This window comes from Coregonus clupeaformis, chromosome 27 (assembly GCF_020615455.1).
Source record: "Coregonus clupeaformis isolate EN_2021a chromosome 27, ASM2061545v1, whole genome shotgun sequence".
NCBI classification, from domain to species: Eukaryota; Metazoa; Chordata; class Actinopteri; order Salmoniformes; family Salmonidae; genus Coregonus; species Coregonus clupeaformis.
In genome coordinates, this window is record NC_059218.1 from 25,121,324 (window position 1) to 25,147,394 (window position 26,071).

Sequence of the window (26,071 nt, forward strand, 5' to 3'; positions counted from 1 at the left end):
TAGTCTTGACGTTTTTAATACACGGTTACCTGTACACATGAGGAAAAAACACTAAAATTAAACATTTCGAAATTATAATATCCCTTTTCATTAAGCAATGAAGTTAATACTAGATTCATTTTGTAACTAAATCAATCATACATATATTAGATCACACAAAGTAGAAAGAAAAATAATGAATTAAAAAGTTTTTAGCATTGGACTGTGCACGAGTCCACAGTGTGTACTGGATGGGGCATTAGGGAAACTGGGTGGTACCAAATAAGACAATTTTGATCGTAATACTTAGCATATAAAAAACTACAATTAATTATTACACAGGTAGAATCCAGAGGCTTAGCAGTCTTGAATTATTTAGGTACAAAACATACATAAAAACCTAGCATTTCTCATTTTTGTCCATAGCAAGATGCAACATCACATTTCAAATTACACATTCACGATCTTTGAACATTTTCAGTATGAAAACAGAACAGAAAAACAGGGACAGTTTTCCTGTGATAATGACTCCATGAAAAAAAACTTTTGATTTAATTATATATATTTTTTTAAATAAAGTATTTAGTCAAGTATCTGAGCATACATACATAGTTTTACAAGATAGCAAAGGCAAAAAAACTCACAAAATGCAACATCCCCTTTTCCCCATATCAGATCATTGTAATAAAAAATTATTCATTACATTTTCATATGCCTAAAAAAAATTCATCTAAGAACTACAAGTTAAACGCCTGTCAAAATATTAGCGAATCCATCTTTGTTTCAAAAATGAAATAAGATATTGCACCTTTTTTAAACCAGAGTACAATAAAAGACAATGAAAAACAATACAAAGCACAACAGGAATTAAATTAGGAATTGACTGCCATTTGCCAACATCACTCGTATTTTGCAACAAAATTATACATTTTCCTGTAACAAAATATCACAGTTTCATCTCACTGAATTAAAATGCTTTTTGTAAAAGGAAAATAAACATTTTTACACATTCTTAAAACATCTTATGACAAAACAAAAATTTATTCAAGACTGCTAAGCACATAATTGCGATTTTATTGCAACAGAACTAGAAAAAATAGATTATATTGCGTTTACTGAAATGTTACAACTCCGGGGTTCGTTTTGGCAATGTAATTTGAATCAAAAACGAAAAACTAGAAAACAAAACAGCTCTCTCATAAATCCAAAAAGGATCCCGGAAATTGTCCATTCAAAATAATGGTGTACACAAGTATTTAGTAACAATTAAATGTTCCTGATTTAGAAATATTCTTTTTATTTATTTATTGTATAAGTCATTCTACAGCTAGTGTTTCTCACTAAGAAAAAAGTAAAAGTCTTCAAGGCGTTGCAAATCTAGAAACCTCTGTTACAAAAGGTTTGTTTTCATCCTCTCAGTGATTCAAAAATCTTCAACTAAAGGGTGTCCTCTCTAATGATCCTGCAAAACAGGTTCACATCAGTGACAATGGACAGACATACATTTACAATATACCCATACGTAAAAATGTATGCACACATGACTAAGTCGCTTTGGATAAAAGCGTCTGCTAAATGGCATATTATTATATTATATACAAGTTACAGTACATCTCCTTACAGAAACATAGTTAAACGCATCTACCAACACCATAATTGATGCCAGAATGGCTTTTACATGGGACATTTCATGCAACTCAAACTTCCGTACTTGAATGAAACTATGCCTTCAGCAACATTTTAAACATTCCTGAAGTACCACGCTGGGCACTAACAGCCCTCAGGGGGGAAGTGGGGTGGAGAGGGTGCGAAGAGTTGGGTTGGGTTCTTACCTGAAGGCCTGGGGCCTGTGTCTGCTGTGCACCCTGGCCATAGTAGGCCCCCTGCTGTCTGTAATACTCCACCCAGGCAGCACTGTAGTCCGGAGGGGAGCTCTGCTGGGAGCCGGGGCCTGCTGCCTGGCCTGGGGAGAGGGTGAGTACAGGGAAGCGGAATGGGTGGGACAGAGGAAGGTCAGGGGAGAGGGAGGCACCAGAGCATAGAGCACTACTGACAGCATCAAACAGTGAGCAGATATCTACTTCCTCTGATGTTATGCACTCAAAAGGCAAGTCTATTGGAGGAGTTTGGTGGCCATGTGGGTGTAGTCTTACTCTGTTTCTTGTAGTAATCCTCCCATGCTTTGCTGTAGTCAGGGCCACTGCTCTGGGCTTGGCTCTGCTGACCTGTGCACAATATAAAACAAGGATGAGTCAATACAATACACACCAAACGGGCTACCAAGATCTCCCCAATTAATATGTTTGGCTCCATAAATTCAATTTAAAATATATTCAGTTATTCAAACAAAAGCTAATCTACATGGCTGATAAAATCAAGAATCTGCTCACGTTACACCTTTGAAATGGCGTTGATACACTAAGCAATCCAGCTGCACAAACATGTAACCAAAATGGTAAACTTCTGACTTCAAATCATCGCAGTCAAATGGTGTCAAGGTGACATGACATTTCTGCCCATACACAGTTTCTTTGCATGCAACATCTTTAAACAAGGGCAGAGGGAAGGTTTGATGTCTGGTTCCGAGGTGTATACTGCGCACAGGCGCTTGTGGACATTCCCAGCAAGGGAGAAAGGGGGAGAACGGTTGCAGACAGATATAAATTTGACAGATGGGTCACCAGTAGGGGCCAACTGTTGCTAGGCCACCCAAACCAACAAGGAAGCCAGTCCAAACCAAGAGAAAGGCTCAGTCAGCACTTGCTTCTATTAAAAGTATTATGAGACTATGAGCTTCAGTACAATGCCCTCACAAAATAACATATTACAGAGTACATGGGGCTAGGATCAATGAGACAGACTTAGTGGAGGTGTTACACAAGCGAGAAGGGGTAGTACACAATGTTAATATTGAGCTCCCTTCTCTGTTCTCCCCCAGAAGACTGACACTTGCCTATCTTTTTATAATATGGCTCCCATGCTTTGGAATAATCCATCTGGCCGGTCTGGGATCCATTGAGACCTGCAACCAGACAGATAACACTGTTGGAGGACAGAGTTACTGCATGACAGTCTTTCAATGGAGGCTGAGGGATACCATCCAGACATGGCCCGCTGTGTCCTATGGCTTGTGGCACCTACCCGAACCTATCCTAAACCCTAACTAGAACATCCATGGAGTGAAAATTGGCTTTGAAAAGTTTCTTCCCCATTTGACATCTCCCAGAATAGAGAAACAAAAAAAATGTCAGCCCATATCTGGACGGTTAGTCACATTTTGAATGCGAGAACTACCCTGCCCCACTCTTCAGTTGTATTTAAATGCACTGCAGCAGCGCCAAACCCAGCCTTAAGTCTTTAATCTCTCCAATTCCCTGTGTCCTACGAACTTGCTGTTCAACTGGCAAATACTTTTTAGAGAAATAACATTGTGTTGCTTCAGTCAGCTCAGTAAGCAGAGCAGAGAGCATAAGACATAGCTAGTTTTAGTCCTCCTTCCACCTCTTTGCCTTCTTTCATTTCTCTGGGGAGGGACTGATAAGCCTGGCATTATTTTGATGATTGCATGGGCTCCTTATATAATCAAGGAATTGTAGTGAAATTGCAGACCGATATCAGTGTTAAGTGTTATGGGTATCCCACCCTGACCCTAACTGACTTACTGGGGTCCTGCTGGCCCTGAGGCTGCCATGTCTGATATGTTGTGCCCCATCCTCCTGCCAGGAATGTCTGGGGTCCACTACCACCACAAAACACAGAGATATGCATGTTAGACAGTTTAAGAGACCTACGGTCACGGTTTATACAGTGGGGAGAACAAGTATTTGATACACTGCCGATTTTGCAGGTTTTCCTACTTACAAAGCATGTAGAGGTCTGTAATTTTTATCATAAGTACACTTCAACTGTGAGAGACTGAATCTAAAACAAAAATCCAGAAAATCACATTGCATGATTTAAGTAATTAATTTGCATTTTATTGCATGACATAAGTATTTGATCACCTACCAACCAATAAGAATTCCGGCTCTCACAGACCTGTTAGTTTTTCTTTAAGAAGCCCTCCTGTTCTCCACTCATTACCTGTTTTAACTGCACCTGTTTGAACTCGTTACCTGTATAAAAGACACCTGTCCACACACTCAATCAAACAGACTCCAACCTCTCCACAATGGCCAAGACCAATCAATCAATCAATTTTATTTTATATAGCCCTTCTTACATCAGCTAATATCTCGAAGTGCTGTACAGAAACCCAGCCTAAAACCCCAAACAGCTAGTAATGCAGGTGTAGAAGCACGGTGGCTAGGAAAAACTCCCTAGAAAGGCGAAAGCCTAGGAAGAAACCTAGAGAGGAACCAGGCTATGAGGGGTGGCCAGTCCTCTTCTGGCTGTGCCGGGTGGAGATTATAACAGAACCATGCCAAGATGTTCAAAAATGTTCATAAGTGACAAGCATGGTCAAATAATAATCAGGAATAAATCTCAGTTGGCTTTTCATAGCCGATCATTAAGAGTTGAAAACAGCAGGTCTGGGACAGGTAGGGGTTCCATAACCGCAGGCAGAACAGTTGAAACTGGAATAGCAGCAAGGCCAGGCGGACTGGGGACAGCAAGGAGTCACCACGGCCGGTAGTCCCGACGTATGGTCCTAGGGCTCAGGTCTCTCAGTTGGCTTTTCATAGCCGATCATTAAAGAGTTGAAAACAGCAGGTCTGGGACAGGTAGGGGTTTCGTAGCCGCAGGCAGAACAGTTGAAACTGGAATAGCAGCAAGGCCAGAGAGCAGTGTAATGACATCAGGGATAAAATTGTAGACCTGCACAAGGCTGGGATGGGCTACAGGACAATAGGCAAGCAGCTTGGTGAGAAGGCAACAACTGTTGGCACAATTATTAGAAAATGGAAGAAGTTCAAGATGATGGTCAATCACCCTCGGTCTGGGGCTCCATGCAAGATCTCACCTCGTGGGGCATCAATGATCATGAGGAAGGTGAGCGATCAGCCCAGAACTACACGGCAGGACCTGGTCAATGACCTGAAGAGAGCTGGGACCACAGTCTCAAAGAAAACCATTAGTAACACACTACGCCGTCATGGATTAAAATCCTGCAGCGCACGCAAGGTCCCCCTGCTCAAGCCAGCGCATGTCCAGGCCCGTCTGAAGTTTGCCAATGACCATCTGGATGATCCAGAGGAGGAATGGGAGAAGGTCATGTGGTCTGATGAGACAAAAATATAGCTTTTTGGTCTAAACTCCACTTGCCGTGTTTGGAGGAAGAAGGATGAGTACAACCCCAAGAACACCATCCCAACTGTGAAGCATGGAGGTGGAAACATCATTCTTTGGGGATACTTTTCTGCAAAGGGGACAGGACGACTGCACCGTATTGAGGGGAGGATGGATGGGGCCATGTATCGCGAGATCTTGGCCAACAACCTCCTTCCCTCAGTAAGAGCATTGAAGATGGGTCTTGGCTGGGTCTTCCAGCATGACAACGACCCGAAACACACAGCCAGGGCAACTAAGAAGTGGCTCCGTAAGAAGCATCTCAAGGTCCTGGAGTGGCCTAGCCAGTCTCCAGACCTGAACCCAATAGAAAATCTTTGGAGGGAGTCCGTATTGCCAACGACAGCCACGAAACCTGATGGATCTGGAGAAGGTCTGTATGGAGGAGTGGGCCAAAATCCCTGCTACAGTGTGCGCAAACCTGGTCAAGACCTACAGGAAACATATGATCTCTGTAATTGCAAACAAAGGTTTCTGTACCAAATATTAAGTTCTGCTTTTCTGATGTATCAAATACTTATGTCATGCAATAAAATGCAAATTAATTACTTAAAAATCATACAATGTGATTTTCTGGATTTTTGTTTTAGATTCCGTCTCTCAACAGTTGAAGTGTACCTATGATAAAAATTACAGACCTCTACATGCTTTGTAAGTAGGAAAACCTGCAAAATCGGCAGTGTATCAAATACTTGTTCTCCCCACTGTATTTATATTAATTGTTTTAGCATGGGAATTGTTAAATCATTGTTTTCATATTTTGGTCAGTGTAAGTATCAGCCGGGAAGGTAGATGAAGGCAAGTTAGACAAATGTAACAGTGGTAAAAGGTGGGGGGACCAAGAAGCTACTCACTTCTGATGAGGGGTAGCTGGTCCTTGGCCGAAGGGGTTCAGACCAAAACTGCTGTTGCCCCCCATTCCTGAGGCCTAGACGAGAGAGCGAGAAAGGACCGGAGAGACCACACTTGTGGTTAAACGGGGGGTGAACAGGCAAGGCCAAAGGGCAGCGCTGGCTGCTGACGCACTCCATTAAGTCCATTTGATGGATTCTTCATGTTTAACCCCGGGTGACATACTGGTGGACGGTAGGGCCACAAGAACCAGTTGCACCCCCCTTTGACATGTGCCCTCATGAATATCAGGCCAGACAATAGCTTTTTGGGGGGGAATAAAACGGACCACCTACCCCAATCTTCTCATCGATCAGTTGGCGGGCCATCTCCATCTGTTGGGGGGTGCCGCGGATGGAGAAGATGCGCACGTTGGGGTCGGTGTTAGGCGGCGGGTTTCTCTGCAGCTCCACATGCGCTCCGGACTGCTGGTTGATGTTCTTGATGGTTTCTCCACCTTTAGGGAAGAGGAAATTCACAACCTGAGTCAGCAACAAGTGAGCAAGTTTAAATTTGACCTCCAATCAATCAGTTAGTAAAACCACCAACACAGTGCTTCCTCTGCTGTCTGATTCTATCCTCTAGGCTTCACCACACATAGCTAAACTCATCCGACTGGGGATTAGTGGTAGTGATACCTACACCTTCATCCCCACTCTATTTTAACATCCGTGCTAATCAGAGACAAAAGGACGACAACACTTCCTCCCCCACGCTGACGAATCAGACGGCAGCTTTCTGACGTGAAGGAGAGCAATTAAACCAGCAGGAAGAAATGAAACTTGGGGGAGAAAAGAGACAAATTAAAGCGTATCCTCTTTCTGGGATGTCGTTAGTCTCCTTTTACTTTCCCGACTCCATGTTGCGTTGTGTGGCAAGGGGAGGGGGGATACAATTACAACCCCTCTCCCCCCTCCTGCCATCCCAGTGAAAGGAGCGAGGGGGCTGTCCCAACATCAATTACACATTTGTTCACTGGTGGCTGACACTGGGCTGACCCCAGCTGACCTCGCAGTAAAAACGCTCATCCAAACCTCTCCTCCTCCCGTAGCCTCTTCCCTGCTGCCAATAGACTACACATGGGCCATTAACCCATTGTCATCCAAATGAAACTTCTGCCTTAATGAAGCCATTATGAGGTCCCCCCAGTCAGACAGCAGAGGGGAATGAAGAGCCACACTATTCATTTCATGAACTGGGCCTCGCTGGGACCACATCATACGGCCTTATTATTGAGACTGGTTTAGTAAGCAGGACAAAAAGGAGGGGATACAAAGTGCAACTGGCGAGGGACTTAGGGTAAGGGTGAGGGAACCCAGACAAGTTGGCCACCAGTATGGGAACATCAACCAGGCGCTTAAAGTTTAGTGAGAATTAAATAAAATGTTATTTGTCACATGCTTCGTAAACAAAGTGTAGACTAACAGTGAAACGCTTACTTACGAGACCTTCCCAACAATGCAGAGAGAAAAAAATGAAATAACACAAGGAATAAATACACAATGATTAACGATAACTTGCCTATATACACAGGGCACCAGTACTGAGTCGATGTGCAGGGGTACGAGGTAATTGAGGTAGATATGTACATATAGGTAGGGATGAATTGACTAGGCAACAGGATAGATAAAACCGTAGCAGCAGCGTATGTGATGAGTCAAGACAATGCAAAAAAGGGTCAATGCAGATAGTTAACCAATAGCTACAATGACAAATATTTTGCAGTCTTATGGCTTGGGGGTAGAAGCTGTTCAGGGTTCTGTTGGTTCCAGACTTCGGTACCGCTTAACGTGAGGTAGCAGAGAGAACAGTCTGACTTGGGTGGCTGGAGTCTTGGACAATTTCTAGGGCCTTCCTCTGACACTGCCTGGTATATAGGTCCTGGGTGGCAGGAAGCTCAGCCTCAGTGATGTACTGGGTAAAATGCACAACCCTCTGTTGCGCCTTGGTACAAGCCATGGTATATTTAATCTAAAAACCAGTAGGCATATAGTTCAACCCAATAAAAAAAAGCAAAAACGTTTAAAGTAGAAAAGATAAAGCATGGGAGTATGGGTGAAGGGCCTAAAATTAAACACCCACCACCTGCGGGAAGATTTTGGCATTGGCGGGTAAGATGCCCATTACACCAGCCACGTTGGCGGGTGGTCCTGGCTCCACAGTGCGAGCATTTCACTCGCATTTGTGAATAAAAAGTCAAGTATGATCACATTTATGGTAAAAATAAATGCTGCAGTAACTGCTTTCAAAGTATTTTTCTGTTTCGTTTAATAGCTGGTCAATTAATCGCACAAAGTCGAAGAACTACAAATCCTATATAGCCTATTCCACCTCGCGCTGCAACTCTGCCTGGCCGGGGGCTGTGCGCACGTAAAGACCAGAGTGAAATACATTTTTAGAAGCGCTGCGGCACAGGCATAAAAGTTGGTCTAATTTACTTGAAACTAAAAAGTCTACTGAGGTGAGACTTTATCCTTGTGTTTCTTGGCAATTTACATTGTTCTTGTCTCAAGCTAGGTTGTTTTTCTATGTTTGAGTTTCAACTGCTAGGGAAAAGAAGACAATGCTTCTACTCGTCAGACTCAATATCACAAGCACAAACATGACTAGAGTCGCGCTACCTACCACGGTAACCTCCCGCCCTTAAAGGGGCAGGTGATATTTTGGTTAAAAGACTGTCACAAAAAATTAAATTAAACAATGTACCACAATACTTCTTATTAATAATGCATTTATTGTTTTAGAAACATTAGAAACATGCTCATCCATTGTGTTTTGTTGGTGTTATTTTAGCGGGGAAAAAATAATTTGGCTGGTAAAGAATCTGACTAGCTGGTAGATTTTTAAATCTACCTGCCACAGTGGCTGGTGGACCAAAAAGTACATTTTATGCCCTGTATGGGTAGGTGGGTGGCGTGAGCCCCAAGTTACCAGGCTCTGTGTGTTTTTGGGGGTGTAATCAGTGGGTCAAGCAGCTGCATAAAGGCATCGTAAAGATATTAATCACCTCAGTCTCTAAGGCTAGGCTGACAGGGCCCAGACCCACAGCCATATTGGACCAGTTCATATGCTAATGCAGGGAGGGGGGGTTCGGAGGGGGACGCAACGCCCAGGTTTATTTGCCCCCCCATCTCACAAAAGCCACTTGACATTTCTATTGCCTTGTTTCTATCATAGGTAAAGAGCCCCCCTCTAACCACGCCCACCACAGCACACACACCCATACGACAGGAACACACTCAGGGCTCCTCCATAGCGCAATGGCCAATGACTTTTAAAATAGCTGGCAATGGAGTGAGCATGAATGGCCAATAAGCTAATTCCTCTCATTCATTCCCTCACTCCACTCAATTGAGCTGAAAGGGCCTCATTAGATGCCAGGAAACCTTCCACGTGATTGAGGGCTGTTATTATGAACCTTTAACAATTAATGTCACATTACATGCATTATCCCTGTCATTAAGCCCTTAGGGACGGGACAGAATGCCACTTGTGCTGCATACATGAGCCAGGGGAGGGGGTGAGGTGAAGGGGTGATTGGAGGGAAGGGAGGGTGAGGGGGTGGCTGGACCCACACCATACTGGCTCATTGTGCAACTTTAAATGGCATTTCATCACGAGAGAACAAGCACAAGCTAATGGACTGGCAATGATTCACTTTGGGCATAATCAAGGTTCTTGATAAATTGCGTATGCCTCTTAAGTGATGAACACCACTGGTAAAAGAAAGACTCAAATGAAAGACGAAATTACGCATTAACGCTCGGTTTTCCCCGAGTAGGCACAGTTGGGGATGTCCTCAGTTTATGTATTTTGTACTTTTCCTTTTGAAAAAAGATCCCATGTATAAATACAGTAAAGTACACACACTAAAGGGTCAAAAAATATGTTTTGAGCAAAATAGTTTTTTTTGACAACTGAAAACTTCAAGGAGAAGGGCATTCAAAGAGTTGGTCTGATGTGACGTCATTGGCCTCCCACCTTGCTTGAGGAACAATATAGAACCAACGAGTAAATGCGCCCCTCTTGTTCCATTTCATACCTGGACCACCTATTGAGATGTGCCTTTGTTAAGTAACTCAGGTGTTAAATGGGGTGAAAAGGAGACTGGAGTAGAACTTTAAATTGGTTATTGGCTCACTCACAAATGCTTCCAAATGATGACAAAGATTGGTGGTTGTCAAGACCCATTACCAACAACAACAAACGTAAAACTACCCAAATGATTTACTCAACGTGTTTGCTTTCTCACCTTTTCCAATCACCAGGCCACACTTGTCGGCAGGTATTGAGTACGTCACCTCCTGCAGTCCACCGGGCGCACCCATGTTCCAGTCTCCGCGGCCTCTGCCCCGGCCTCTGGGCCCCACGGGACTCCCAAAGCCATCCCGCTCCTGTAGAGAGGAACCAGAGCGTGAGAACAGGCTCCTAAACAGACACCATAGCACACCCAAAAGCACAAACATTTGACACATTCCCCTCTAACATTTTCCCCCAAATATCAACAGTGCAGCAATGTCCGAGGTCAAATTAAAGAAATTAAATACTTCAGATTGATAGGCATTCTCTTCAAATTCATGTGACTTGCATTATTTCACATTGGGCCCGATAGAAAGAGTAAACCATGGGATATGACCAAGTGCGCCACCATGTGGGAGTCTGTATGCTCTAGGGTTGGAGACATGCCTCAGAGACTAGGCTCACCCACCCAGTGTAAGTTCTGTGCTCAGGGGCAGTGGATCAGGTGACAGAGAAACTAGTGAGGAGGTGGAGACCCACTGCCCTGTTACCTGTCTGTACACCTGTCTGAGGAGGTCCCCCCCACCACCCAGCCACATGGCTAGGGGGTCCAGAGAGGCTTGAGTCAGGGTCAGGCTGGCCCTGTCCGGGAGCCAGCCAGCTAGGGAGGACTGCTACACATGCAACAAGGAGTTTAAGGGGGGCATAGCTTACTTAGAAATACTGTAAGGCAGGAGTGAACCAATCTGATACATTTCATAAGGGGTTGTTTATTTCATGGCAAAACATTTAAAGTAAAAAAAAAATGGAATGAGTGCTGTACCTGTACCTGTGCCGTGTGGACCAGCTCGTTGATGAGGTGCACTGCATGCTGGCAGCGGTCAGACTGGCCCATCACCTGGGCAATCCGGTCGGGACTGATGCCATCGTCTGAAGGAGAGGGGGACACTAGTCAGAACTGTAATATTAAATGTGGTTCTTTGTAGCCCAGTTGGTAGAGCATGGCGCTTGTAACGCCAGAGTAGTGGTTTCGAGTCACAGGACCACCCATACGTAAAAAGTATGCATGCATGACTAAGTCGCTTTGAAGTTTAATCATGGCACAGACTCACTGTGAACATCACAGATTCTCTATGACAGGGTTCTTCAATTCCGGTCCTGGAGGGCCGAAAGACCTCTGTTTTTCATCCTCTCCTTCTAATCAGGGGCTAATTCAGACCTGGGACACCAGGTGAGTGCAATTAACTACCAGGTAGAAATAAAAAACAGATGTGTTTTTGAAGAACCCTGCTCTATGACATCATTTGTTGTTACGACCACCATGTGAGTCGATTGAAGAACAAGACAGGCAAACAGATTCCAGATCGATTGAAGATTGAGGCCATCACTAACCTTGACAATTGTATTAGCCAAGCACAACGAAAAAAGCGTTTAGTAGAGGGGGGCGGTCTCACCTGGTTTGAACTGGATCCTGACCCCAGAGTCATTCTGGATCTTCTTGATCATCTCTCCGTTCCTGCCAATGACGATGCCCACAGCAAACCTGGGGACTGCCACATCCAGGCTGCTTCCCCCCAGTCTGGATCCGAAGTCTCCCCTGCCGGCCCGGAAGTCTCCCTGGTCCTTGTCCCGGATTATCTCCACCACAAGCTCTCGTGCTTGCTGCAAAACACCCATGCCACCAGCACAGAAAAGGTTCAAATATAACATATTTTAACTGACATACAAAAAGGCTGATTAATACCTTGAATCCTCTCTCCTTGCCTCTTTCAAACGCATTGGTGTTTTTTTTGACAATACTGCACATTTTAGAGGCCTTTTATTGTCCCCAGCACAAGGTGCACCTGTGTAACGATCATGCTGTTTAATCAACTACTTGATACGCCACACCTGTCAGGTGGATGGATTATCTTGGCAAAGGAGAAATGCTCACCAACAGGGATGTAAATGTGCGCACAAAATGTTATAGAACATTTCTGGGATATTTTATTTCAGCTCATGAAACATGGGACCAACACTATACATGTTGCCTTTATATTTTTGTTTAGTATATGAGAAGGCGTGGAGCATGGATATGAAGGAGGGGAGCCAGGTTTGAGGGACTGATTGACCTGCACTTTGTAGGGGTCCCCAGTGATTCTCAGGGGTTTGTCTGCTCCAGTGGGCATGGGGCCATCCTGGATCATGATCATCTTCACTCCTGTTCTCTCCTGTGGGGCGCAAACAGGGAACACCACAAGGTCAACACAAATCAGAACTTCCTATTCCAGATGTAGAGGAAGCGAGATGGTTGAATCATGTTGACAATGAACCACTAACGAGTAGATATCTTAACACCCAAGGCTTTTGAAGAACTGCCTAAACTAGTGTAGTTAACTTCAATAACCCAAAACAGTTGCCTAAGACATTTATTTAGCGGCTTAAAAACTATCACTAAGACCGCGCATGTTCTTAGTACATGTGTGCCTCAACCACAGAACCCACTACGAGCATCTCTTGCCCCATACCTGCAGTTGTTTGATGGTGTCCCCTCCCTTGCCAATGACAAGGCCCACTTTGCTGGCAGGGATGAGGATCTCCTGGATGGCGCTGTTGCCGTCCATCTCGCTGTGGAAGCCTGGGCCGTTCCGACACCGGTCCACAATCTGGCTCAGCAGCCTCTTGGCCTGCCTGGTGGGAGAGGCGGCGGGGCACAGTCCACTCAATTCCATGTTCATAAACAGCCAGACCATGCATACAAACTATACATGGTGGGTTTCTCCATGTGCAAAAACGATATATTGAATAGTGTCAAGAAGCAATTGTAAGGGGGTGCCTCCTACTAGCAGCACTACAACATTCATCTGGTGATGGCGATTAGGGTCGAGTTCAAGAGGGCACCAAGAAGAGCTGGGAAGATAAACCAACACCGCCTTCCTCTTACCGAAGCATTTTGCTTAGGTCTGTAATTTTCGGCAATTTTGCTATGAAAGTATCTGCCGGTCCCAGTTTCACTGTCAACTGCTGACACTCACTCCCTCTCCACACTGTGACACGGAGGAGGGAGAGATGTATTCTGAGAAGCATCAGCATATGACCGTTCTTCAAAATGCTACGCAGGAAAAATACAGCAACCAATGTTGTTCTAGTTAGAGGATAGTCACAGCTTTCTGTATTTCTCACCTCTTAATATTGAGTTCATAGCACCACTTTACAACCGGAGTAGGCTGTGTAGTATGGTTTTGATGCCCTCGCGGAGCCGAGCGTGCCATTTGCAGTGAATAGGCCTACATCACGTACACTAGGCATAGCGCTGGAAAGCTTTTGTGGGACATTAGCCTACATTTACTGATAGATTAATCAATTAGCCTACATTGCTATATAGCAACAATATCAGAAGAGTTAGAAAATCTAGCTAAGTGTTTATTAGCTGGTGAATAATATAGCTTTTAGGCAAATATGCACAAAGATTTCGGCAAATTCAATACTATAGTATTGAGTAAAGCAGTCTGAGGAAATTGGGAGGGTAGAGCGAGAGATCAAATTCAAAGATGGCCTAGTTTTTAATACTCAAGGGGAGAGGGACAATAGCTAGTCTCCATTTAGCTTTCACTCTGGAATAAAAAAACTACACAAATATCAGCGGGTGATTACAAAAAAGTAGCTGAGAGCCTGTCACAATTATTGCAAATACTTATCTGGTCAATCTGACAGTCGCAATAGCCAATTACGTATAGAGACCATTCATCCCTTCAAAACATCATTACTGATTTGACATAACTATTGAACATGATATTAAAATATGTGTTAGCCTGTGTGTGAAGAACTTATGCTTCATAGGCTATTGCATGGCAATACTGACCACATTAATATTGGTTTAACTCAGACCCAGTGACTCAGACGTGAGCACTTGGACCAGGACTTGAGCACTTGGACCAGGACTTGAGCACTGGGACTCAGACTTCAGCCATAGAGACTCATGACTCGACCTCGAACACGGGACTAGACCGAGGTTTAGTGACTCGACTACAACACTGTATTGCGATATGACCTCCCCGCCAAATAATTTATCATAATTAAATTGCCGATTTACCGTTATCACAAAACATTTCTATTGATCACAATATGGTCGTATCCCCCAGCTCTAGTGCCACGTCGCTGATAGAAATGTGAGGCATAGAGCTGACGTTTCCTTACTCTACTTGACCAACAATAAATTTCTATCTGATCACAATGTAGCCATAATCTTGGTACCAAGTCCCTGAGGGGAATGTGGTGTAACTTACTCAATGTTCTCTGGACTTCCAGTTAGGGTGCAGGCCCTGTCCATCATGCCTCCGCTGTCTGTTACACAACACAACAAACAGTTCCATTATCCAGACACATTATACACACACACACCTCCATGTCAACAGCCTAAATGCTACCTTATTATTATTGATTAATGTTTATGAAGTCGCATTGGTTATTTCACTACAAAATGCCACATCAATGTATTAATTGTGGGCGTATATATGGTCGCAGATGGGATTTGACAAGGCTTCAGTTTCTCAAAGCTGAACCTGTTGAGCAGGTTATGTCATGTGCTTGCCTCGTACTCAGGGTGTGCTTCTGGGCCTCCTGGAAATGGTATCACAGACCTTAGTAGCTACTCAGTCAAGTACCGACATGACAGACTAAAGTATAGCAGGCCACTGTCTCTTCTTTAGGCAGAACTTACCTGCAGCAATCTGGATCTTGCAGCCTGACTCCAACTGAATTCTCGTGATCTGCTCTCCTCCTCTTCCAATGACTGAGTGTGGGTGAGAAGGGAATTACAACAGTTAAAAGGTCAATATCCCAGCCCGTGTTAGTTTAAAACGACCCCAAACAGTAAATGTGAGTACTGTAAGTTGGAGACAATCACTAGAATGTCTGTGGGAGTATTATCAACAGCTAAATAGCTTTACTTACTGAATCCAACCATCTTATCAGGCACTTTGAAGTCTTCTGTCATAATAGCCCTGCAAGACACAAAGACGACAATCAATGACCGAGGCCCAAGTACAAAATCATTAAGGGTGTATACAGTATCTACTGTGATGTAGTACGGCCTACTTATAAATTATAGGATTTTATTATCATACTTATGAAAGCTTGAAAGGATAGTTCACCCCCAACCCAATGATACATCTCAGTGTTTCTCCTAGGGTATTCTCAGCAGCAGTGACAGAGTGAGGTTGGGGGGGTTGGGTTGGTAGTGGGCGTGGTCAACGGCACGGTCTCTGACAATGTTGCTGCTTTAAAGCAAATCTCATTTTACAAATGGGGCTGAGACAAAATGTAAGGCTAAATAATATTTAAACATCTACATTTTATTAATCTGACTCCATCTAATATTATAGTAAAGCCACGTGCAATAAGTATGCGTTTAGCTGACTAAGATCAAGAAATGGTCATGAGAAGCGAATGCAAAACACAAGTATTATTTAATAACTTTAAAATGAACACTACATTATACAAGGCCTAAAGCTTAAGTTATAAGGCAATACTGACATTAAGACAATAATGTAGGCACCAGAGAGGGAGAGTGTTCATGGCCTGAAAGGCCCTGGGGAGGAGAGAGTGTTCATGGCCTGAAAGGCCCTGGGGAGGAGAGAGTGTTCATGGCCTGAAAGGCCCTGGGGAGGAGAGAGTGTTCATGGCCTGAAAGGCCCAGGGGAGGAGAGAGTGTTCATGGCCTGAAAGGCCCTGGGGAGGAGAGAGTGTTCATGGCCTGAAAGGCCCTGGGGAGGAGAGAGTGTTCATGGCCTGAAAGAGAGAGTAGGTACAGTATCTCACCAGAGCAGGTCAAGAACAAAAGACAATCCAAAAACCCTTTATAACATTGAGCTGTTTGGATAAAAAATCTGAGTTGTTGACCAATAGTATTACTGTAAAGTGAACCTCCAATCAGATATCAGACCTACAGGACCTAAAGACAACAGAACCTCTGCTTCAAAGAGGTGTGACGAATTGGGGGATGTGGAGAGCAACACAGAAGAGTAAATGGCTTATGCCATGTTCTTATGCTATCTGACTGACATTTTTAGAATTTTAGATTCCCCCTGACTGTCTAGTTTTTATTATGGTGATTGTTCGTTCTCAAAGATGATCCATTCTCTTTTCTACATACATTATATCTGGTTTGAGTCGTTTAAGTTTACACTGAAAACGTTTTACTGTCACGACAAAAATAAAATAAATGCATCATCTTTTTTGGAGTGGCGGCAATGAACTAGCAGTGGAGAGCTAAATGAATATAGGAGAAACACTGCATCTTGTTAGGTTGCGCCCATATTTCCCATTCATTTGGATTGATGCCTGTCGATTTCTACACAACATGGACTCCGCTCGACTTGAGACCAGTTTTGAGACATTAAAACTTCAAACTAGGTATTTCTTCAATTAATGAAAGTCTCTTTCTGTGCCAAGTTTGATGACAAGAAGAACAAACAGGCCAAGACATGGGCATATCTGAGATGCTACTGGATACAGGGGCAATAGTGAGGTTCACAGCCTGATTGATCTATCAATCAATATCTACTCACACATCCATCAATACAAATAGTCATTTGAGAAGACGAGTCTCACCTTTGATGTACCATTCCACCCAGCTGGTTACCTACTGAGAAACGATAGAATGGGAAAATAGGAAGGGGAAGAGAAAAGGGAAAAACAATTAGCTTGAGACCAAATTAACTCCAAATCACTACAAAACTCAAAAATACAAAATAACCATTTTAGCTGCAGGACCAAGAGGAGTGACTCCGGGTAGATTGGATAAAAAAACAGATGGAGATGGCTCTGTCTGACACACAGCAGGGGTGTGCACTGCTATGGAAATGAGGCGTGTGCATGGTTCAGAGATAGTACCCGGGTCACTGGTTATCAGCGCAGACATGCATTTTGACAGGTTGCAATAAGCAGTGGACTTAAAGGGTCACTGAATGATATGGTGCTACTGACAGAACACCATAAACTGATATCTACAAGGTCCACTACATTTTACGGTCGTTTGCACGTATTTGGTTGTTGGAAATGCATTGAGGTAAAGAAATGAAATGCCTATGAATATAAAGCGTGTATGATGTGGTGTCAATTCACAGACATTACACTGCAGAGGCCTTGCGCTTAGCGTAAACGGTGTTAAATAGTACCATTTAAAAATGACCATTAAGGACCTAACAGGGATGACCGATATATTTATACAGCAAAACAGCCGACTGTTCATATTTTGTGTAGCTTAACCTCTACGGGATCGGTGTCCCGTATACAGGACGGTTGAGCTAACGTGTGCTAATGTGATTAGCATGACTGTTGTAAGTAGCAGCAAACTTTCCAGGACATAGACATGTCTTATATGGGCAGAAATCTTAAATTATTGTTAATCTAACTGCACTGTCCAATTTACAGTAGCTATTACAGTGACAAAACAGCATGCTATTGTTTGAGGAGAGTGCACAACAACAAAAAACGTATCACGGCAACTGGTTTGATACATTCACCTCTGAAGGTAAATAATGTACTTACATTCAGTAATCTTGCTCTGATTTGTCATCCTAAGGGTCCCAGAGATAAAATGTAGCCTAGTTTTGTTTGATAAAACCCATTTTTATAATCAAATGTAGGAACTGGATTCTACAGTTTGAACCCCTGCTGTCTCTGGCTCCACACCCACCCCGCCATCTAGATGTGTTAAAGTTAGTGTATAAGCTAATGATCCATCATGTATGACATTCCTGGGAGTGTGTAAACGTACATTTTGTATTACCATATCATTTTTGTATGTTCTCTATAGTTATGTACATGAAAATGTATCAATTGACCAATTCAGCACATTTGGGCAGACTTGAAACAAAATAGTCCAGTATTGCAATGCTTCACTGGATCAATCTGAAACTTTGCACACACTGCTGCCATCTAGTGGCCAAAATCTAAATTGCACCTAAACTGCAATATATTGTGGCCTCTCTCTTGCATTTCAAAGATGATGGAACAAAAACAAATAGAAAACGCATGTTTTTTTTACATTAATTTCACATTTCCACAAACTTCAGTGTTTTCTTTCAAATGGTATTAAGAATATGCATATCCTTGCTTCAGGTCCTGAGCTACAGGCAGTTAGATTTGGGTATGTCATTTTAGGCGAAAATTGAAAAAAAGGGTCCGATCCTTAAGAGGTTAACCTTAAGAAACGAAAGAGCAAATTGTTGAAAACAAGTGAGTTGGCCAGCCAAACATCCACCAGAATTGCACACAACGTATTCAGCCATGCATTCAGAGCTAAAATATACCAAACCATGACAGGATAAGAGGACAATAACTGACTGGAGTTTCCGCTTCATGGACATGAAATTGCCCAAATCTACATTTTGGGTGCTTATGGTTAGCCACACGAAACATTCCACCATTCTGCAAAGCCACACCCTTATGGGTTAGCTACAATTTCAGAAGCATCAACCGCCAACTTACAAAATAATAATGTGATAACTAAGGACAGCTTGCCAAACCTGCTTGGTGAATTGAAAACATTTAGTTGGTAAACAAGATAGGCTAGTTCAAATGTACTGAGTGCTCCATTGTCATATGCTTCTAAACAGACTGTAGGTTAGTATTTACCTACATACTACTCACTCAAACAGAGTGGGAAAACTATGAGCAATGACAGATATATACTTTAGATACATGTATTAGGCCATGTCATGAATTCGTTCGCAGACAAAATACTGTGTACATTTGAAATCAGAAAAACACCCACCGTTAGGGCCCCAAAAAAAATGCAGATGTTGGAAAATGAAAATACATTTCAGTTACATTTCTAGTTTGACAGGCTTCAAATGACGAGAACAAAACAGAATTGAGCTGAAATGTAAACCGAAGGCTTCAAAGCAAAAATGCATAGTAAACCATGTTTACACTGACTCTTGTGACCATCAGACAATACCTCTTAATCCCTTATTAGATTAGGTCAAGCCATTTCCTATTTTATAACATCCTAATTTCAAATGCTCAGACAGAACTGCTTCCTCTGGGAGAGGCTGGAGTTAAGTCATGAGTAAAGCCTTACATAAGGTTTAGCTGACTTATGTTGCTCTTGCTTTTACTGGGCCTGTAAGCTTGGAATAAGGTAATTTTCCACATCAAGGCTTTTCCCCCCCCATGAACTGGTCTCATCTCATCCCCTGCAATTCCTTCAAGGCAGCTGGACTGCTGCAGCCCATTTGCTGAACTGATTCAGCAGCAAGATGGGGCAAACACACTAACACCTCAGAATTACAATTCCTATTTCCTATAACCACTGCCATAGTAATGGTAGTGTGATCGTGAAGCCAATGCAAGTTCCTTAATGTAGGGCTCACTCAATTGCAATAAAATCCAGATATCAGCTGTGCTGTCTATTGAATTGTTTTAAAATCGGTAAATACACTTAATTGGCATAACAAAAAGTAGCCATAACGACAATGGTTACAAAAATGAATCTGTTTATGAATAGCAACAACTGATATGGGCTCAATCAGCATTATCCACATTTCTAGAAGCACAGTTCCTTTTTCTCTACTTGGTGGACTTGCCTCTAACCACAAACCTGGTTCACTTGCTGCTGCTGGCTGCACTGGGCCCGTTCTCTCCCTTACAGCTTTGGAGGCATGTAACCTGCAGTTTGTGGTTTATCAAGCAACCAGTGTCAATCAATCATATCTGTCGCAGCTAGAGCATCGCTCTGCAGGAGGAGGAAGGGTTAGAATGAGAAATCCCCTCAATGGCCTCTTTGTAACTAGGGATCTGCTTCTGTTCTGACCTAACAGTTAATTTACTTTGTGGTGGTGGACAGTAATCCTGCCCTGAAATAACACAGGACGAGGATGAGAGAGCTCTGACTGTCTGAATGGAGCTACAGAGAGTCAGAGCACTTCCTAACTCCTCCTGGCTAGTGGTTACTCTTCCCACTTCCACATTTCCCCTCCCATTCACACAAGGCCAGCCCAGATCCTAGCCTGCCCACTACTAGTACAATGCCATGTCATTCAAAACGCAACATACCTGCTATCCAGAGGGCCCCATTGCTCGACATAATAATAATATGCCATTTATCAGACGCTTTTATCCAAAGCGACTTACAGTCATGTGTGCATACATTTTTACGTATGGATTGTCCCGGAGATCGAACCCACTACCCTGGCGTTACAAGCGCCATGGTCTACCAATTGAGCTACAGAGGACATACATACTGCCTAGCTCCTACACCTTCCACAAATAGGCTAGGCTACATGACATTGAATATACATAAACAAGTGACAAGATCTCTCACATTACGTAGTGCCGTCACGACTGATCTCTTGATCTGGGGTCGCTGGTTATCCAGGTCAGTTGGCTACACTACGGTCTCAAGACAGCGGATATATGGAGTGGATTTAAAAGTGTTTGCAATGGCTCGTCAGACAACAGGGTTTGATTAAGCCAACACTATTTGTTAAGTGTTGTACTACACTCCTCATACAGTATGGTAAGATTGCATAAAAACCAGAAGGACACACGAGTGCAGCGCTCTTCCCCAAAGCCATTTACAGAGTACCCAGTTGAGTATACTGTAACTGGGTAAGTGTTATAGCTTACGTTAAACGGGAAGATTGTTTTGTATGGTGCATGAGGGAGAGGGGAGAGACGCACTGCCACCGCCGGCTTACCTCCATCATCCATTGAGTGCTTCTGGCCTCCGTAGCCGTAGAGAGAGGGGTCTAGGACTGGAGAGGAGTTGTTCATGTGGGGCATCTGGTCACTTCCCATTTTAGCCGCAATCTGAGGAGACAAGAGGGATGTAGAGAGAGGGAGGGGTAGAGTGAACAAACTGATAGCAGCACATAACCTGTCCTAGATCATTTAACTAGTTATATCATTAGAAATGTTTTATTTGATCTTTATTTAGCCAGTCAAACTATTACCCAAAACGAAGTACTACTTTTCAAGTTTTAATTTCAGTGGTCAACAGAGCCATTTTTTACTCTCAGTACCCTACAACTGAATTCAATTGAAAGGCAGTAACTACCTAGTTATGAAACTAGATATAACAGCGCCACACTGCCTGCAACTCATCGCCCAAAATTAGCACCTTGCCAACACCAATTAACTACATGTATTCTCCGCAGGTTGACATTCAAATCAAAACGGTGCACAAAAGCATGAGGCCAGTTTCTCCCAAACCCCTCATCTGCCACTACCTCTAGCCTTTCAAAAAGTATAGAGTTTCAGAAAATGTTGGCAACATGAAAATAAAATGACACAAATTAGAGGCTGACAATTAGAGCCTTCCATCAACTTCAGGCATCATTATCTACTTCAGAGCCACCACAGAGCTGCCTGCCGCTGAAAGTGAGAGGGGAAAAACAGCTTTCCAACATGGCTCCTGTTCCCAGTTAGGGCTGAACTGGGTAGGGGGCCACGGAGGGGGCTGAGTGAGGGCTCCACCTCTTCCCTAGAGCTAAACCTTCTTTCTGGGAAATGTCGGGGATGGTATGTCAGCCGCACACTGATAAATCAACTACCTGGCAAAAGGCTTGGGCCTAGTAGACTAGTATAGTCCTCTGGCCTAGTAGTCTAGTAGAGTCCTCACAAAACAACTGCTGACGACTATCAAGGGGGTTTGGGGCAGGCTAGGTCCACGAGGGAGAAATGCCAGAGGATATTCTGATGCTCAGGGAACATGCCCTCGAAGTTGGTGAGGCCTGTTTGCCAGGGGGTAATTCAGCCAATCTCTGCATACTACACTATGGTATTGATGTTAAGGTTCTTGAAGTAAAAAAAAAAAGTAACTCTTTATTTTACATAAAGGACTTATCTACATTGACATTTGCAAACATATGCAGCTATATCAAAAACAACATTGACAAGTGAAAGATTCTCTGGGTACTATAGTTTTTGGCCAGTAGTTCTGAAAGTAGCGATAGCTAAAAGTGGTCCCTGAAAATAAATTGCGTACTACATCACATATGTGCACGTGTACCACGTCATTGCTCACTCGCTCTGCTCTGGATGCATCATGTGCCTCTTGCTAGATGTCAATGGTGAGGGGCTGAAGCTCATTGGATTTAACTCGAATTGATAGGGGGCTGGCACACGTTGGGGAAAATGGCGCAGCACAGCCTCCAGAAAAACAGTCACTTTCAAACAAGGGATTTTGTGGCTAATTGAGGTAATTCTGCATGTATGAACTACACGTTGACACATCCAGCCCAAAGCTATTTCTATTATTCCCATTCTTAAGTTTTGTTTTTGCCTCTTACTTTCGGTTTTGTCCACCAGCCTCAAACAGCTAAAAATACAATATTTTTGGTTATTGAAATTATATTTCACAGCGGTTTAGATTGTACAATGAAATTAGGCGAATTATTAGAATTTTTGAAACCAGTAAATGGAAGAGTGATTTCTGCATATTGCACCTTTAAGCCGTCCCGTATAGCTCAGTTGGTAGAGCATTGCGCTTGCAACGCCAGGGTTGTGGGTTCGATTCACACGGGGGGCCAGTATTTAAAAAAGATGTATGCACTCACTAACTGTAAGTCGCTCTGGATAAGAGTGTCTGCTAAATGACTAAAATGTAAAATGTAAGGAGAAATGACATGTATTTACTTGACCAGAGAGAGATTAGCAACTCATCAGCAACATTGAATGACAGTAGGCCTACTGTTCAGTCACAGTACCAGATACAGATATACAGGGCCTACAGAAAACATAACATACTAGGGCTATTTTGGGGTGGTGTGCTCCTTTAAGAAAACAGTAGTGCTGAGCGATTAACCAGAATTCTGGTTAGGTGTGTTTTCAGTTTTTTTAAACTAATTGACCTACATCTGTTAAATTATTTGAATTCAATTTTGTTTTTCTGTGCGCTCAATGTGCAGTTTTCTTGAGATAAATCAGATCATGCCAGGACTGTGCGCTGTAGTAGGTAGTTGTAGTTTCCAATAGGCCAATATTCTACATAGTTTAGCGAAGAAAACATGGTAATTAACTACAATGACCATCATCCATTGTCTGGTCTGTATGGGTCAGTCACAGACAGGGAGAGAAGAGACAGAAAAACACAATTGAGAGAAATAGAGAGCTGTTGCTTCGCAAGGTATCTACCTGAAAATACATTATCTAAGTGATTGAAAATTGGTATTCAGCAGTCATAAAATGATGCCTTATTTACTTTGAAGAACTACTAAAATAGTGATTTTGTCAGACAGCAGCTCTATAGAGATGAGATTACTTGGAATTAAATAAAGTCATCAAATAAAACAAACGTAATATGCACAACTGAAATATTTTATTAAAGTAATGTGAATAAATCATGGAAATTATAAGCAGTCAGTAATGGGCAGTCACTACCATAATGTATGAATAGTTGTATTCTGTTTTATAGCATTCAAACCACATAATGCATTTAATGTTTAAAAACATAATTGAAACTGAAAACAGTGATAATTTTTTTATAAATCTAACCGAAACTGACCTCAAAAAGCACTAATCGCTCAGCACTAGGAAACAGTGTTTTGATATATTTGGTCTCTGTACAGGCAAGCAGTGTCTCTGGTCCAGTTGTATTTTTCCCCCTACGGAGTTCATAAAAGCTAAATGGCCGAATGGCATGGCTGTCCTATTCCTCTTCTCAGAAGCACAGACCTGGGACCTATAGGGAAGCCGCAAGGGACAGCATGGTGCCACGGTTATCAGGGGGTCCCACAAGCGTGGTGCATGAGTACAAAGCCACACGCGCTTGTAGCGCATGGGCACACAGCTGAGAGAGTGGGGGAGAGACCTCAGGCATTATGAAATCGACACCAGAGCACCCAAACATGTGCTTATGCCATATGCTCATCTGGGTTTATTCGCAGGAATGTGTCTTTGCCTGTCAGGGCGATTACTTTATGAATATATGAGTTGTGTCCGTTATGGTAATGAAGACCAATAGTTGCTTTTAAAATATGTAGTTAAGAGGATTTCAGCTAATTATTTTCTTAGTCTCAGGGCCAGGGAAATATGACAAGGTGAGAACAGGTGTGGGTTTTAGCCCTGAGAGTCAAGGCTTCATAAGAACTCGGCCCTGAGTGCAGACACTGACTAGGAATGAATGGGGAGCAGTTGAAAGGGTTCCTTCACTGTGTGCAATAGCCTATGTACTGAAATAATAAATTACAATAGTCAGCTCAGGAAAATTTCACCATGTTGCATGCATGATACTGGCATTTTAAATTTAATAATTTGCACTGCAGTATCTATGTAGCTAGGTGTGGTTTGATGGTCAATTGTAATATTGTAGTCTACAAATGAGATAGCATTGCGAATTCAGAGGTGTTTTGGGAGGTTACAGATCAATACATTCTGATCAACTACAGTACCTAGCATTTGTTCATCATCTGCCCAAATGACATAAGCGACGTACTTTGAGATGTCAAGAAGTAGCTAGTTAGCTAGCTAAACAAATGCATAAATAATTACGAGGTTACAACTCGTTAGCTAACTAGCTAGATAAGGTTAGATAACTAGCTACCGGTAGGTAATTCCAAAACTGGAGTTACGTTATTGTAACATTAACGTTAGCTAGCTAACGTTAGTAGCTACTGAGTGATAACGTCCAATACTATTTAGTGACGATATTATTAGGCAACGCAGTAGCTAGCTAGCTGACACCCTACAAACAAAAGTTCAGGTGATCACATTTTCCACTAAGTTAGCTAGCTAACATTAGCTGTTGACGTTGTAATGCTAGCTAGTTTTCCGTGCATGTTAACTGGCTTAATTTGTATAATCGAGGCTAGCTAGTTTTGCTACCAAACTGAATCCCTCGATAGCTTAGCAGCTCGCCAACGTTAACTAGGTACTGAATTCTGAAATTGTTTGACATGGCTACATCGGTGTAGTTCGCTAGTCAACTTATTTTATCCAGTGTAAATGAGCGATTGGTTGCAATTTAACACATCGAGTTGACGTTTTCTGCTAGCAAGCTAACTTTTGACAGCGCGTGGCTGAAATCAGCTGATATTCTGGCTTCACCACGAAACTAGGCCACGACCATACCGGTAGCTTGTCGAGGCTAGTGGTGGTAAAATAGTTAGCTAGTGCTAACTAGCTTCAACTTATGTGGCTTTACAACAGGTTGCAATTTGTTGCTTATGCCCTGCTTTAAAGTTACCCTCACCTTAGTTTCATGCAAGTGATTTCTATGTTGCGTCAATCATGCTTTGCCTGATTAATTTGCTTGTTCTTTTGACTTTATGTGCGTGTTTTGGCCCGCATTCTCTTCATCTGCAGGCACAGCCATGCAGTCACTTGGACCTAGTGTGGCTAGTTAGCTAGCTATGCATACGGGAGAAGTGTGTTTTTAGAGTAAAGGGGGGTCTGTGTGTACGCTGGTAGAAAAAAGTGCACTCCTCCAGCACGCCGAATGGTTTTGTTCGTTTCTCGTCTGAAATCAATTGGTTTCTCTTCGTTGTAATGAATTACCTGTCGGGCCCGGTGTAAAGCGTCGGCGAAGCCATCTGCTTTCGTTCCAGGCTGAACCACCGAGGCCTGTCCCTGTACCAACTCCGCCATCATCATCATCCCTACTACAACAGCTCAGCGACACACCAAAAAAAAAACTTGAGACTAGCGAGCAGATCAAGCAGCACACGCGCCAACCCCAGGAAGAGGA

At 43.0% G+C, this 26,071-nt stretch overlaps 1 protein-coding gene across 5 annotated transcripts; it reads right to left on the reverse strand.

Annotated features, from left to right (window-relative positions):
* Positions 1 to 26,071, reverse strand: LOC121541669 (far upstream element-binding protein 3). Of its 5 annotated transcripts, none has more exons than XM_041850869.2 (17): positions 25,882 to 26,071; positions 21,084 to 21,195; positions 16,990 to 17,023; positions 15,331 to 15,380; positions 15,098 to 15,169; positions 14,664 to 14,721; positions 12,906 to 13,068; positions 12,510 to 12,608; positions 11,853 to 12,060; positions 11,222 to 11,346; positions 10,412 to 10,553; positions 6,456 to 6,616; positions 6,123 to 6,196; positions 3,642 to 3,718; positions 2,133 to 2,204; positions 1,812 to 1,942; positions 1 to 1,432 (listed from the first exon to the last, which is right to left on the reverse strand). In XM_041850869.2, exons 1-17 carry the CDS (start codon positions 25,978 to 25,980, stop codon positions 1,403 to 1,405), a joined length of 1,707 nt encoding a protein of 568 aa, XP_041706803.1. In that variant the 5' UTR covers positions 25,981 to 26,071; the 3' UTR covers positions 1 to 1,402. The 5 variants fall into 5 exon arrangements, with proteins under 5 accessions (XP_041706803.1, XP_041706806.1, XP_041706804.1 ...); XM_041850872.2 differs by having other exon boundaries at positions 11,222 to 11,328; positions 25,882 to 26,070; XM_041850870.2 differs by having other exon boundaries at positions 11,228 to 11,346; positions 25,882 to 26,070.